At 44.2% G+C, this 13,315-nt stretch overlaps 1 protein-coding gene across 1 annotated transcript in view; it reads right to left on the bottom strand.

Moving 5' to 3' along the window:
- Positions 1-13,315, bottom strand: part of KCNAB1 (potassium voltage-gated channel subfamily A regulatory beta subunit 1) — a 181,678-nt gene that overhangs the window by 8,710 nt on the left and 159,653 nt on the right. The window contains exons 9-11 of the mRNA XM_088669836.1: positions 6,003-6,088; positions 3,786-3,906; positions 1,526-1,620 (exon numbers count right to left, since the gene is read on the bottom strand). Coding sequence (XP_088525962.1) covers positions 1,526-1,620; positions 3,786-3,906; positions 6,003-6,088 — 302 coding nt within the window. The remainder of the gene's footprint in view (positions 1-1,525; positions 1,621-3,785; positions 3,907-6,002; positions 6,089-13,315) is intronic.

Here is a 13,315-nt window from a genome sequence, read left to right as displayed (position 1 = left end):
TAAACTTGTGGCCTTTTTTTTAGCCCATTAACCTAAATACTTGTGTCCATGTGTATTATTTTATCTCCAAGCGGGGACGGGGCCTTGACTCACAATTGCCATGGGTACCGGCAACTCACTGTGTAAGCTGAGGCCACCGAGTAGCATTTCCCCATCAGCGATAGCTTGAGCACATGCAGTGAACACTAAACATTATGGCAGAGGGATGGGAAACTGGGCACAGGGATGCTGCTACAGCTGCCTATGGTATGACATCTTGGCCAACTCAGAGGAGTGTCTTCTCTAGGCAGTACTTCTTTTACAATGTTTTAGTGCTCTCTGGGTGAAAGAAGGAGCTCAATGAGTTTATGAATGTATGCTCTGGAGAGAAACGGGGGAGAAATGAGCTCCTGGCTCTCACTCGCAGAGCCAGCAAGCAAACGAAAACTCTGTTATCCTTTGGCCGCAAATCTCTAGTGCTGGACAAATCCATTTTCCTTAAACATGTGGAGCTTTGATGATTGCTTTCAAACATACCACAATGGTTTAAGTGTGCTGCCATCCTTCAAAATGTCAAACAAGGTTGCTGTGAGGGGCATGGGGGGTTGGCAACAGTGACAGTATGTCACAGATAACAGGCTATACTAAACAGGCTGCAACAGCAGCTGGTCAATGTGTCTGGGCAATTCATGTCAATATGTCCTTGTTAGGTTCCCTTTAAAAAGGCTTAGAAGCAATTCGTGGCTGACATGCCAGCTTGATTTAATCAATAACGCCAAGAACGAAAACACTGATCTAAGTGTTTCAGAGCAGACTAAAGGCTGAGGAGGGACACCTGTTGGTCTCCAGCATATATATCGAGGCTGGGAAACCTTTTTTCAGCCTGAGAGATGCATTCATTCCCTTGTGGGCAACCACTGGTGGCCATGGGCAAATGGTGGATGGTGTCAGAGGCAAAAATGTGTAGTAGCACACAGCTGGCCAACTGTTCGATTGCTTCCCAATCTGGTGCAAAGATGCACAGCCACATAAAAGTTTAAACTGTCTCTAGGTCTCCTCCACCTCTACCTCTTGCGTCGTGAAAGCCTATCATGCATTCTTATCTAGCACCACACCATGAATCTTAATAATCAGGGAAGCAAGAAGAGATAACATGGAAATATGTATGTAACAGGCAACTTGGATGTTCTCCAAGAATACTTAATGAAATCAGAATCTCCATCCACTTTAGGAATAAAATCAAAATTGCAAGCAATGGGATAGGCTTGCATTTAATGCTAGTCATACTCGGCGTAGACCTCAGCAACAGTGTTCTCATGAATGCTGAAATCTTTGATTGTCAAGGGAATTATTATTAGTGTTGCTATTTATTAAATTGGTATACTGCCCTTTACTTGTAGATCTCAGGGGAAATTCTTTCCGTCATTCAAACCTGGGCTCCTTCACACTTTTCACCTACCATACTGAGCTCAGAAAAGACGTTTCTCAAGCACCGGGGTGGGTGGGTACGTCGTGATCGTATAAGTGGTTAGCATGGGGAAAATACCTTCAAAGAAGCCCTTGAGCTTTCGGGAATTCCATTGGCGTATTTCCCTGAGACAATCCCACAGGCGAGAGGGGACCACGTCATTGCTCCAACTCCTGCAGAACAACCAATCAGACAATGGATAACACTGAGATGATGTTAACAAGATCCTGTAGACACCTCTCTCACACACAAATGCACACACACGTGTATTATGGATTACACAAGCAAATAAAAGCAAAGTACTACATCATTTGGCCTTTATAGTTTAGAAAAACAGAAGACTGAGCTGCCAGGGGTTGGAGGGCTGGAGGCAACATGATAGAGTTTTATAAAATACAGATGGTGTGTAGAAAGAGAGACTTTTTCTCCCTCCTTCATAATAATAGAAATGGGAGCATTCAATAGAACCATTGCAATGCAGAGAACTTTTGCCCAATATGGGGCTTGAACCCACGACCCTGAGATTAAGAGTCTCATGCTCTACTGATTGAGCTATTCCAGCTCATGACAGTGAAGCAGTGATCACACACGTTCCATACCCAGGTCTGAAGGAGCAGAAGAGATGTCTAGGGTAGTACTCTCTGTAATCCTCTGCATAAATCCACAGAACTGTAAGAGTTAGAAGGGACCCCAAGGTGCATCTAGTCCAACCCCAAGCAATGCAGGAATCCTGCCCACCGATGTTCCTGGGTGGGCTCGAACCACCAACCTTCTGGTTAATAGTCAGATGACCCATTGTGCCACTGGGGGGTTCCCCATGTTTACTTGGAAGTGGACGCGGGTGGCGTTGTGGTCTAAACCACTGAGCCTCTTGGGCTTGCTGATCAGAAGGTTGGTGGTTCGAGTCCATGTGACGGGGTGAGCTCCTGCTCCTCTGTCCCAGCTCCTGCTAACCTAGCAGTTCAAAAGCACACCAATGCAAGTAGATAAATAGGTACCATTGCAGCAGGAAGGTAAACAGTGTTTCCATGCGCTCTGGCTTCCATCATGGTGTTACATTGTGCCAGAAGCGGTTTAGTCATGCTGGCCACATGACCTGGAAATCTGTCTGTGGACAAACACTGGCTTCCTCAACTTGAAAGCAAGATGAGCGCCATGACCCCATAGTCACCTTTGACCAGACTTAACTGTCCAGGGGTCCTTTATCTTTTTACCTACTTGTAAGGAAACTCTATTCTTTTCAAAGAGGCTTTCTCCCTAGTAAGTGTTCTTAGGATTGCAGCTCATGGCACTTTTTGGTGTGGGAAAGGAACATACTAACTAGAACATTGTAGTTAAGCATTCTGCTTCTTTAGCCTGACACCATGCACCACTATGGACCTGCTATAGGATTCTGATGACACTATATATATTATGGGACGCGGGTGGCGCTGTGGGTTAAACCACTGAGCCTCTTGGGCTTGCTGATCAGAAGGTCGGTGGTTCGAATCCCTGTGACGGGGTGAGCTCCCGTTGCTCGATCCCTGCTCCTGCCAACCTAGCACTCCGAAAGCATGTCAAAGTGCAAGTAGATAAATAGGTACCGCTCCGGCGGGAAGGTAAATGGTGTTTCCATGCTCTGCTCTGGTTTGCCAGAAGTGGCTTAGTCATGCTGGCCACATGACCCGGAAGCTGTATGCCGGCTCCCTCGGCCAGTAAAGCGAGATGAGCGCCGCAACCCCAGAGTAGTTCGCGATTGGACCTAACAGTCAGGGGCTCCTTTACCTTTACCTATATACAGGTTAACAGGGAAAACCACAGATTCTACATATATATACAATCAGTCTATGTAGCCAACTGCTGCCTTTTTATACTGTATATATTTCAAGGCTCTTATATGTGATTTTCTCTTTTATGGTTTTATTTGTAAAATGCCTAATAAAGGTTTGATCAGTAGTAATATACAGTGGACACTCAGCTTGCGAACGTGATCTGTGCGGGAGGCATGTTCGCAACCTGTGCATGCGCCGAAACCCAGAAGTAACCCGTTCGGGTACTTCCGGGTTCGGCGCAGGACGCAACCTGAAAAGACGCAATCTAAATCGTCTGTAACCCGAGGTATGACTGTATATTATAATAATAAATTACAGAGAAAAGCCATCCAAGCAGCCAGTCAGACATGCTGCCACTTACCTTTTTGCGCAGTGATAATTGCTGCTGGCAAGAGACTAATTGCACCTCTGATAATTATTGAACAGCAGGGGTTATGAAATATTTTCTGAGTAGACACCCTTTGCATAGAAATGATTGCTTCCTCATTCCCTCACGAATATTAACAGTGCAGCCTTTCAGACATTACCTATCTTGTGATACAGTTCCGGCAACTGAACCTCTACTTTCTCTCTTTGGAAAAGGTGGTATTCTGCTTGTTCGCACACGGGTGGAATCATATTAAACTGCCTCGCTACAGAATAGGCTTCCTGTGGAGAGCCAGCAAAAAAAAGAAGAGCACATTAGCGGAGAGTTCTCCTGGGAGAAATGACAGAGCATTAAATCAAATCAACTCTTTCCAAGACAGTGCCCAATACAGATGTTTTATTAGGGTTGCGATGTTTAATACATTTGAACAAATTGATTAAAAGAACATCGGATTAACCGGAAGCATTTTTTTAAAAAAAATACAAGTACAGTCGTACTTTGGTTCTTGAACGCCTTGCGAGTCGAACGTTCTGGCTCCTGAACGCCGCACACCTGGAAGTGAGGTTTGCGAATGTTTTTTGGAAGCCGAACATCTGATGCGGCTTCCATGGCTTCTGATTGAGTTAAGGAAGCTCCTGCAGCTAATCGGAAGCCGCGCCTTGGTTTTCGAACATTTCCAGAAGTTGAACAGGCTTCTGGAATGGATTCAGTTTGAGAACCAAGGTACGATTGTACTTTAAAAAGGTGCAAATGACTGGGAACATCTTCTGTCCTGCTTGTGACAAGGCATCACTTAAAAGCACCTGCCTGTACCACGAACACATGCAGCCTGCATGTCTATGTAGATTTTGTCAATTCTTTCAAGATTTCTATCCACCCCTACCCCCACCCCACCAATGATCACACAGCAAAAGGAGTGTGTACTGTCAAATTTTGGACTGCTTCCAAGTAGGTGGCTCCTAGAGCTGCTGCTACCGCAACTTACTCTGATAAATAAATAAATAAATAAATAAATAAATAAATAAATAAATATACTGCTTAGTGCCAAAATAGACTTCTAAGTGGTTTAGAAAACAGAGGAACCAGGAACACAAACACTGCTAATGAATGCTTTCCCATTGTAAGCTAGTTTTCAGCTCGCCTTTTGTACTGTATGGGGCATTGCGCTTTTACTGTGTGCCCATGCTGGTATGAGTCTCTGTAAATAACTATAATAATAATAATAATAATAATAATGTCCCAATGAGCACAGCACATTTTACTTGGGCAGTCATCTGTCTGTCTGTCTGTCTGTCTGTCTGTCTGTCTGTCTGTCTGTCTGTCTGTCTGTCTAAAGTGATGCTTAAAAATAATAACCAAATATTGAATTAGCGCTAAGTGCTTATGCATTCATGTCCTTATAGGTTCAAGCTCGATTTCCCATTGCTGACCACAAAACATTTTCCCCCAAATAATATTTATTGATTTTCAAACATTTCAACAAACAAAAAAGCAAAAATGAAACATAATCAAAAAAGGGAAAAAAAGAAAAAGAAAAAACATCAATTCTTACATTAACTTGACATTGTGGACTTCCTCGATTCCCCACACACCGGGTCCATTTATTTAAATCTAAATTAAGCAATTTTCCTTTATCATCTTAAAACATTCTAACACAATTTTTCCATTATTTCACAACCAATTCTAATCTACACAAACCCATTGTTGCTCCTCACCCTATTCCCACTCTTTCGCCACCTGTCCACCACTCTCCCTGAACACAAAACATTTTTTTAACCCCCCCCCCCCAGTTTTTAACATTTGGACTGGAAGTGCTGATTGGAAGCACTTATCTAGAGAAAAATGCACTAAAATGACAGCGAGTAGGAAGTCCATTTGTTTTTAAAAATCATTTTAATATGTATTATGGAGCTATTGCTGTACTTTGAAAAAGTATATAGATGGACCTGTGCTTAGGAGATTTTAGCATTAATAAAACTTCAGTGATAACAGGTAATAGCGAAGGTGTGCTGAGTGGGCAGTTGGTTTTGGCAATAGGGTTACTTTCTTAATATTTAACTGCACACATCAAAATTCCAACCTTTTAAAAATAAAATATTAATACTAATAATAATAATAATAAGGAAGAGAAGTGCTATGACTGTCTCTACCAGCTATGTTCTTCTCTTCTTCTAAAAAAGCTAGACTTTTTGGAGCCTGAGAAAAGACTGAAGAATTGGAAGGAAAATACAGGAAGGCAATGATTGGGCAATGGCACTGTGTGGATGCCCCGTAAAAAATGGGGGAGCAGACCATGGCAATTCCACACATCACACCTGGTGCTGTTTCAATGCTTGCAGCTCGAATAACTTTGGATCCTCTTGAAAAGCTACCTTACCATTATTTCCATGGCACTCCAACGGGAAGTTCCCCAGTACATGGCCATGCCTTGGTTTATCACGTGAGTCATTGCCCGGACAATTTCTAAAATGGAAAGAGAGAGAACAGAACCATATCATATGCAACTGCAAGCAAGGTGGTTAGCAGAAATATGCATTTGGGACCAAGGGTGTATGTGTGAGAGAGAGATGCAACAAGGCCGTACACTTAGCAATCCTCCCTAAAAAGAAAGTTGGACTTTTCTTATTTCTCTTTCCGTATGTCGCCCTGCAACTTATGCTACAAAGGTTGGAGTCCAACTTTCAATCCTGCATTTATTTGTTGTTGTTTAGTCGTTTAGTCGTGTCCGACTCTTCGTGACCCCATGGACCATAGCACGCCAGGCACTCCTGTCTTGCACTGCCTCCCGTAGTTTGGTCAAACTCATGTTCGTAGCTTCGAGAACACTGTCCAACCATCTTGTCCTCTGTCGTCCCCTTCTCCTTGTGCCCTCCATCTTTCCCAACATCAGGGTCTTTTCCAAGGATTCTTCTCTTCTCATGAGGTGGCCAAAGTATTGGAGCCTCAGCTTCACGATCTGTCCTTCCAGGGAGCACTCAGGGCTGGATCTGTCCTTCCAGGGAGCACTCAGGGCTGATTTCCTTAAGAATGGATAGGTTTGATCTTCTAGCAGTCCATGGGACTCTCAAGAGTCTCCTCCAGCACCATAATTCAAAAGCATCAATTCTTCGGCGATCAGCCTTCTTTATGGTCCAGCTCTCACTTCCATACATCACTACTGGGAAAACCATAGCTTTAACTATACGGACCTTTGTCGGCAAGGTGATGTCTCTGCTTTTTAAGATGCTGTCTAGGTTTGTCATTGCTTTTCTCCCAAGAAGCAGGCGTCTTTTAATTTCGTGACTGCTGTCACCATCTGCAGTGATCAAGGAGCCCAAGAAAATAAAATCTCTCACTGCCTCCATTTCTTCCCCTTCTATTTGCCAGGAGGTGATGGGACCAGTGGCCATGATCTTGGTTTTTTTGATGTTGAGCTTCAGACCATATTTTGCGCTCTCCTCTTTCACCCTCATTAAAAGGTTCTTTAATTCCTCCTCACTTTCTGCCATCAAGGTTGTGTCATCTGCATATCTGAGGTTGTTGATATTTCTTCCGGCAATCTTAATTCCTGCTTGGGATTCATCTAGTCCAGCCTTTCGCATGATGAATTCTGCATATAAGTTAAATAAGCAGGGAGACAATATACAACCTTGTCGTACTCCTTTCCCAATTTTGAACCAATCAGTTGTTCCATATCCAGTTCTAACTGTAGCTTCTTGTCCCACATAGAGATTTCTCAGGAGACAGATGAGGTGATCAGGCACTCCCATTTATTTAAGAACTTGCCAAAGTTTGCTGTGGTCGACACAGTCAAAGGCTGTCAAAGGCTGTCAAAGGCTGCATTTATAAGTTTGCCTATTTTATGCATTGTGAATCGAAGGTAACCGTGGAAGAAAAGGCACCCCCCTTTACGTATTCAGGTGGTATGAACGTTCTTACATTTTACGCAATAGTGTACAGTAACCTCCCACCTTATGCTCATTTAACTTGTGCGCATTCAGCTTTATGAGCACGGCAAAATAAAATCTTTAAAAATATTAAAAGGGGTGGGGTTCTGGGGAAAATGACCTTGGCAAACCCTCCCACCACTGAGCCCACTGGGTTTTTTTGACTATACATGATTTTGACTTTAGGTGTGATCCCCAGAGCATATCCCTCACAGAAGTTGCAGACTTACTATGAGAATATGCAACCATATACATGTCTGACCACCTGCATGTCGTTGAGGCAACTAGAGTCGAAATAAGGATAGAAAAAGGATATTGAAACAGCTTTGGTAGATCTCAGTGTATGCATGCCAACCTAGGTGTTGTTGTATCTATTTGCTGCTGCCTCCATCACCTGATGCTCTCTGGCTGGTCATCTGGTCATCCTGGACTTTGGCCCCCTAGCTGCACCATCTTCATGAAATATTCACATAGCCCTATGGCATGGTCACAATAAATAAACTCACTGGAATCCACCAGGTTGTGGGTTAATATCGAGAAGATTCAGTCAACACACCTTGCAAATGTCTAAGAATCACCTGTCTCCAGGTGTTCTGGTCTCTACACTGTCCCTGGATTGTGGAAACTGAGATGCTGCTGGGCAAGTTTGAGCCCCACATCACATCTCCAGGGCTGATCACAGACGCAAAATATTATCCTTCCTTTCATACAGACAAACCCTGGAAAATCATTACCAGGAATATGGAAGGTTGCCAAAGGCTATTATTACAAATTGTATTTGCTATTATTTTGTGAGAGGCTACTGTAAGGTAATTTATGTACAACTGAGGAGAATCAACACATGATTTTGTGAGTGTCCTACTAAGCAAAACACACACCTGTCCACAAAGAGAAAAGTTTAAAACTTAAACAACACAAGAGGGCAGCATTGTAGAAAGAGATATATGGGAATACTAACTTTTCGGGGTTCTTTTTGCTTTTAAACTTCACTGGACCAATTTCTCAAGTGGAAATCAGCTTATTGATCCAAGGGCAAGATGTGCAAGGCTGGCACAGTTGTGCTTTTGTACAAATCCCTGTATTTGGGCCCAGGGCATGGTCTAAGGCAGCAACCTTGCTAAAGGTAGGCAAGATAGGTGCGAAGATCAGAGACCACCCAGACTGCAGCCCCATGCATGTCACCCGAGCAGAACACTGTCACCATGTGGATAGGCTTGTCCTCCTTGAATTCATCTAATCTTCTTTTAAAGCCACCCAACTTGGTGGCCATCACTGCCCCCCAAGTTCTATCATTCAAACTATGCGCTACATGAAGAACTACTTCCTTTTTATAGAAAGGAAGCCTACAAGTGAAACATAAATAATTTTCAGTGGGTCGATTCCTACAGCCATTATGGGATGATGGCTGTCTCGCTGGTTCTGTCATGAGGAAATTGGTGTGCTCACAAAGACTCTGACATGGCTTGTGCTTGTGCAGGATGCTGCACGGTGCGAAAAGGTGCATTTTCTGCGTGTAACTGCAAACAGAGCAACAGGAATACTAGGAGTGGTGTGTCAAAAACTGATCTAGACTTCATGCAGCACAGAGCACCACTATGGAAACAACGGCCTCACCCTGACTAGCATGACTAGAATTCAGAAAAGACCAAACCTTCATCCACAGTCACCAAGAATTAAAGTAGTGTGAGTGCCTGGAGGCGGTTGGAGGATGGATGGCGGCTAACAATTTGAGGTTGAATCCTGACAAGACAGAAGTACTGTTCGTGGGGGACAGGAGGCGGGCAGGTGTGGAGGACTCCCTGGTCCTGAATGGGGTAACTGTGCCCCTGAAGGACCAGGTGCGCAGCCTGGGAGTCATTTTGGACTCACAGCTGTCCATGGAGGCGCAGGTCAATTCTGTGTCCAGGGCAGCTGTCTATCAGCTCCATCTGGTACGCAGGCTGAGACCCTACCTGGCTGCAGACTGTCTAGCCAGAGTGGTGCATGCTCTAGTTATCTCCTGCTTGGACTACTGCAATGCGCTCTACGTGGGGCTACCTTTGAAGGTGACTCAGAAACTACAACTAATCCAGAATGCGGCAGCTAGACTGGTGACTGGGAGCGGCCGCCGAGACCACATAACACTGGTCTTGAAAGATCTACATTGGCTCCCAGTACGTTTCTAAGCACAATTCAAAGTGTTGATGCTTACCTTTAAAGCCCTAAATGGCCTCAGTCCAGTATACCCGAAGTAGCGTCTCCACCGCCATCATTCTGCCCGGACACTGAGGTCCAGTACCGAGGGCCTTCTGGCGGTTCCCTTGTTGCGAGAAGCCAAGTTACAGGGAACTAGGCAGAGGGCCTTCTCGGTGGTGGCGCCTGCCCTGTGGAACGCCCTCCCAACAGATGTCAAAAAGGAAAACAACTACCAGACTTTTAGAAGACATCTGAAGGCAGCCCTGTTCAGGGAGGCTTTTAATGTTTAATAGATTGTTGTGTTTTATTCTTCTGCTGGAAGCCGCCCAGAGTGGCTGGGGAGACCTGGCCAGATGGGATTATTATTATTTCCCATGACCTGCTGCCTAGTCCTTTTTACTGGAGATGCCAGAGATCAAACATGGATGCAAATCACAAGCTCCATCATTGTGTGACAGTTTGAAAATAGCTGCATTATTTTGTCTTCTATCCTGTGACACACACATTGGATTATTACAGTGCTACTGCTGCTGCCGCCGCCCTTCCCACAGTCCAGTATATATTCCATCTGAGCTTTCTGAAACCACTGCAAGATCAGAAAAGCCAAGCCAACCAGTGACCAGAAAACATTATACATGTTTTTTCTTTAATGAAATGTGTAAAGTGTGCCAATTTCTAGGGGCCTCCCTTAGTCATCCATCTATTGAGTTGACAGCGCAGGGGATGATTACATTAGAACTTCTTAACGCCTCCAGGAATTTTTCACTGTAGAGTTTATTATCTCCCATGCCCCAGCCATTTCTTTTTATTCAAGGCATTGTTGCTTTTGGGAAGTTAACTCTTTTATATCTTGCTGCACAATCTTTTGCTTGAATGAGGAAAACCGTATCAATCAACACAGAGTTGCCAACCTTTGGTCTTAGGGGAGGGAAAAGCTGAACATACTCTCTTTGAGAGTGTTACTTCCCTTTCTTTCTGAGAGGAAGGCCCTCAAACCAGGGACTGCATTTGTTGTGGGTACTATAAAATTCCCATTCCGCAGAATTAAAATTGGCAATGCTCAGAACCACCCCTGCAAACGCCCCCTCCCCAACCCAGGCAAAACACCTACAGTCAAAAGAAATAATACATAGATAACAGAAGCAGGAAACACTCAGACAACACATCACAACCTCCGTATCGTTGAGCCTTTCATTCAGCTGGAGAAACCATTGGCACCTGCAGTCCTGGCTCTGCAGTTTCTAGTCTCTTGCCATTGCTATCCTATCTCGCTTCAGACCAATTCCGATGCTGTTGATTTTTTTAAAAGAACAAATCATAATAGTAAATGCAGGTTCTAGTAGCCATGGGTGTTGCTGTACTCACTGTGGCTCGTTGGGATGAAATATCGCATTCAGACTTAATTGCAAAGCATCCATTTAGAAAAACAAAGCACATAACAAGCCAAAAGATGGCTTCATCCCTCAGGGCCAGAACATCAGAACTCGTGTGTGTGTGTGTGTGTGTGTGTGTGCGCACGCAAACACACACACACGAGCAGTTCAGAGTGACATAGAGTGCACCGTTGCCATGGAAACTCCACACATGGTAGGGATACCAACAAATTACCTCTGCCTTCCCTATTAGCAAAATCCTATGCACATCTCTTTGGAAATAATTCCTACGGACTACACTGGAAGTTACACCAATGGATATAGGATTTCAACCTTATTCTCTACACTTCTGATATAGGAAGAAAGCAATGCCTCTGATTACTGCGTGTCCGGAAAGGAGTAACGAGAAAGATATTCACAAAAGAGGAGGACTGAAACAAAAGTATTTCGAAATGTTCAGAGTTCCTGCCCCCTCAGTATTGTTGCACGTCACTCTAATCTCTGAGCAGTGCAAGATTCCAGGGGTCTCAGGTGCTTACCCAGGGTTCCTGTTTCCACAGAGACCGTGATGTCTTTACGATATATGGTTTATTTCCACATATGTACAACCTGAGCCTACAATGGAGGGGTTCACAGCATTAACACCACCCAAAGGGCCTTGTTTCTCCCATTTCCTCAGCCTTGGATTCAAACAGAAATCAAACATTGCTCTCAAATGCTGTTCTGACTCTCTCTCCAGTTTGCTGCTTTATCTGTAGGCCACATCACTGCCAAACTCTGCTCTAAAACTCCAAAGAACTTTATCCTTCTAACTAACCACAAGCTGAGAGGGACCCCAGCCATTTGCCATCTCACACAGAGCCCCTTTCCTTTGTTTCCCTGAATGCCCCATCACCCAGGCTATCACATGAAGCTAGCCTGGCTTATATTTTAACAGTTGCTGGATCCAGGGGTTAGAAGGGTTTCACACAGAAGGTATAGAAGGCTCCATGCCCCCGCCCCAAACTCATAACAATATGTTAGAGTGTTATTCTCCTCAGCATCTTTAATGGATTTTTTGTGACATATAACATAGATAATAGAATAGAATTTCAAAGTTGGAAGTGACCACGAGGGTCTTCTGGGCCAACCCCCCCCCCGCAATGCAGGAATCCTTTGCCCAATGTGGGGCTCAAACCCACGACCCTGAGAATTAAGAGTCTCCTGCCCTACCAACGGAGCTGTCCCAGGTCCTCGACTACTGTTGTAAATGGGCTAAAATAGCTCAGCCTCCTCCCCTTGCCAACCCTGTCAATTAGGGTTCCATGGATATTGAATTTGCACAGACGCTCCCTCTCTCTTGCCAGCAAATCATAGCAACGCTCCTTTCTGTGTGACACTCAAATCACACGAGCAGCCGCACAGCGAGAGTATTTCCAAAAGACAGCGGTGCAAGGGAGGTAATTATCACAAACACCATGTGGAGCTCTTTGTTTTCTCTTGTCTATCTTCCGCGTGCGCGCGCATGTGCGTGTGTGCAGCCTCCCACAAACTGCTTAATTCCCTGTCAGTCTAGAATGTGAACAATGAAGTGCGATCTCCATTATTCTTCCTTCACCCAGAGATTGACTTATTTCGCCGCTGCCGCCACCAATACACACCAATGCACCCTCTTCACGTATTAACCCCTAAGATATGCCCATGGGGGGGGGGGGAGAACGTCATGAGGCAGCAGAGAACAGAAGGAGATGGTGAGAGGGTGGACCAAGTGATGCTTGGCAATAAATCAAACCAAAGAAGGAAGAGTAGGATTGAGAAGGATCAAAAGCTTGAAGGCAAATCTCTCCCCTACCCCTATGCTTTCAGATTGTTGCTGTTCCTGAAGCAGGGTGTGCAGAAGATAGACTGGGATCCACGGGTAGATTGTCATATGCCCTCTTTTCTCAGGACACACCCTCTTTTTCATGGGTAGAGTCGTCATAGCGATCCATAGTTAAATGTAGAAGTCGGTGAAGGTGTCCTCTTTTTTTTTTTTTTTGCTCTTCAAAATATGGCAACCCTAAATAAATCCCTCTTTCAACAAACTTTCTAAAATAATTGTCCCAGTTGGTACCTGTCTTGGAACGGATTTTATTTTCCGTATATGCTGTTGCTTTAAACTGTTTTTATATTCATATTTTTTTAAAAAAAATATTTTTAAAAAATGCAATTTCACTATTTTTATATATGCATCTGGT

Source organism: Zootoca vivipara, chromosome 5 (assembly GCF_965207765.1).
Source record: "Zootoca vivipara chromosome 5, rZooViv2.hap1.1, whole genome shotgun sequence".
In the NCBI taxonomy this organism is placed as follows: Eukaryota; Metazoa; Chordata; class Lepidosauria; order Squamata; family Lacertidae; genus Zootoca; species Zootoca vivipara.
Note: the sequence above shows the minus strand (reverse complement) of the source record. Positions and strands in the feature narration are given on the sequence as shown.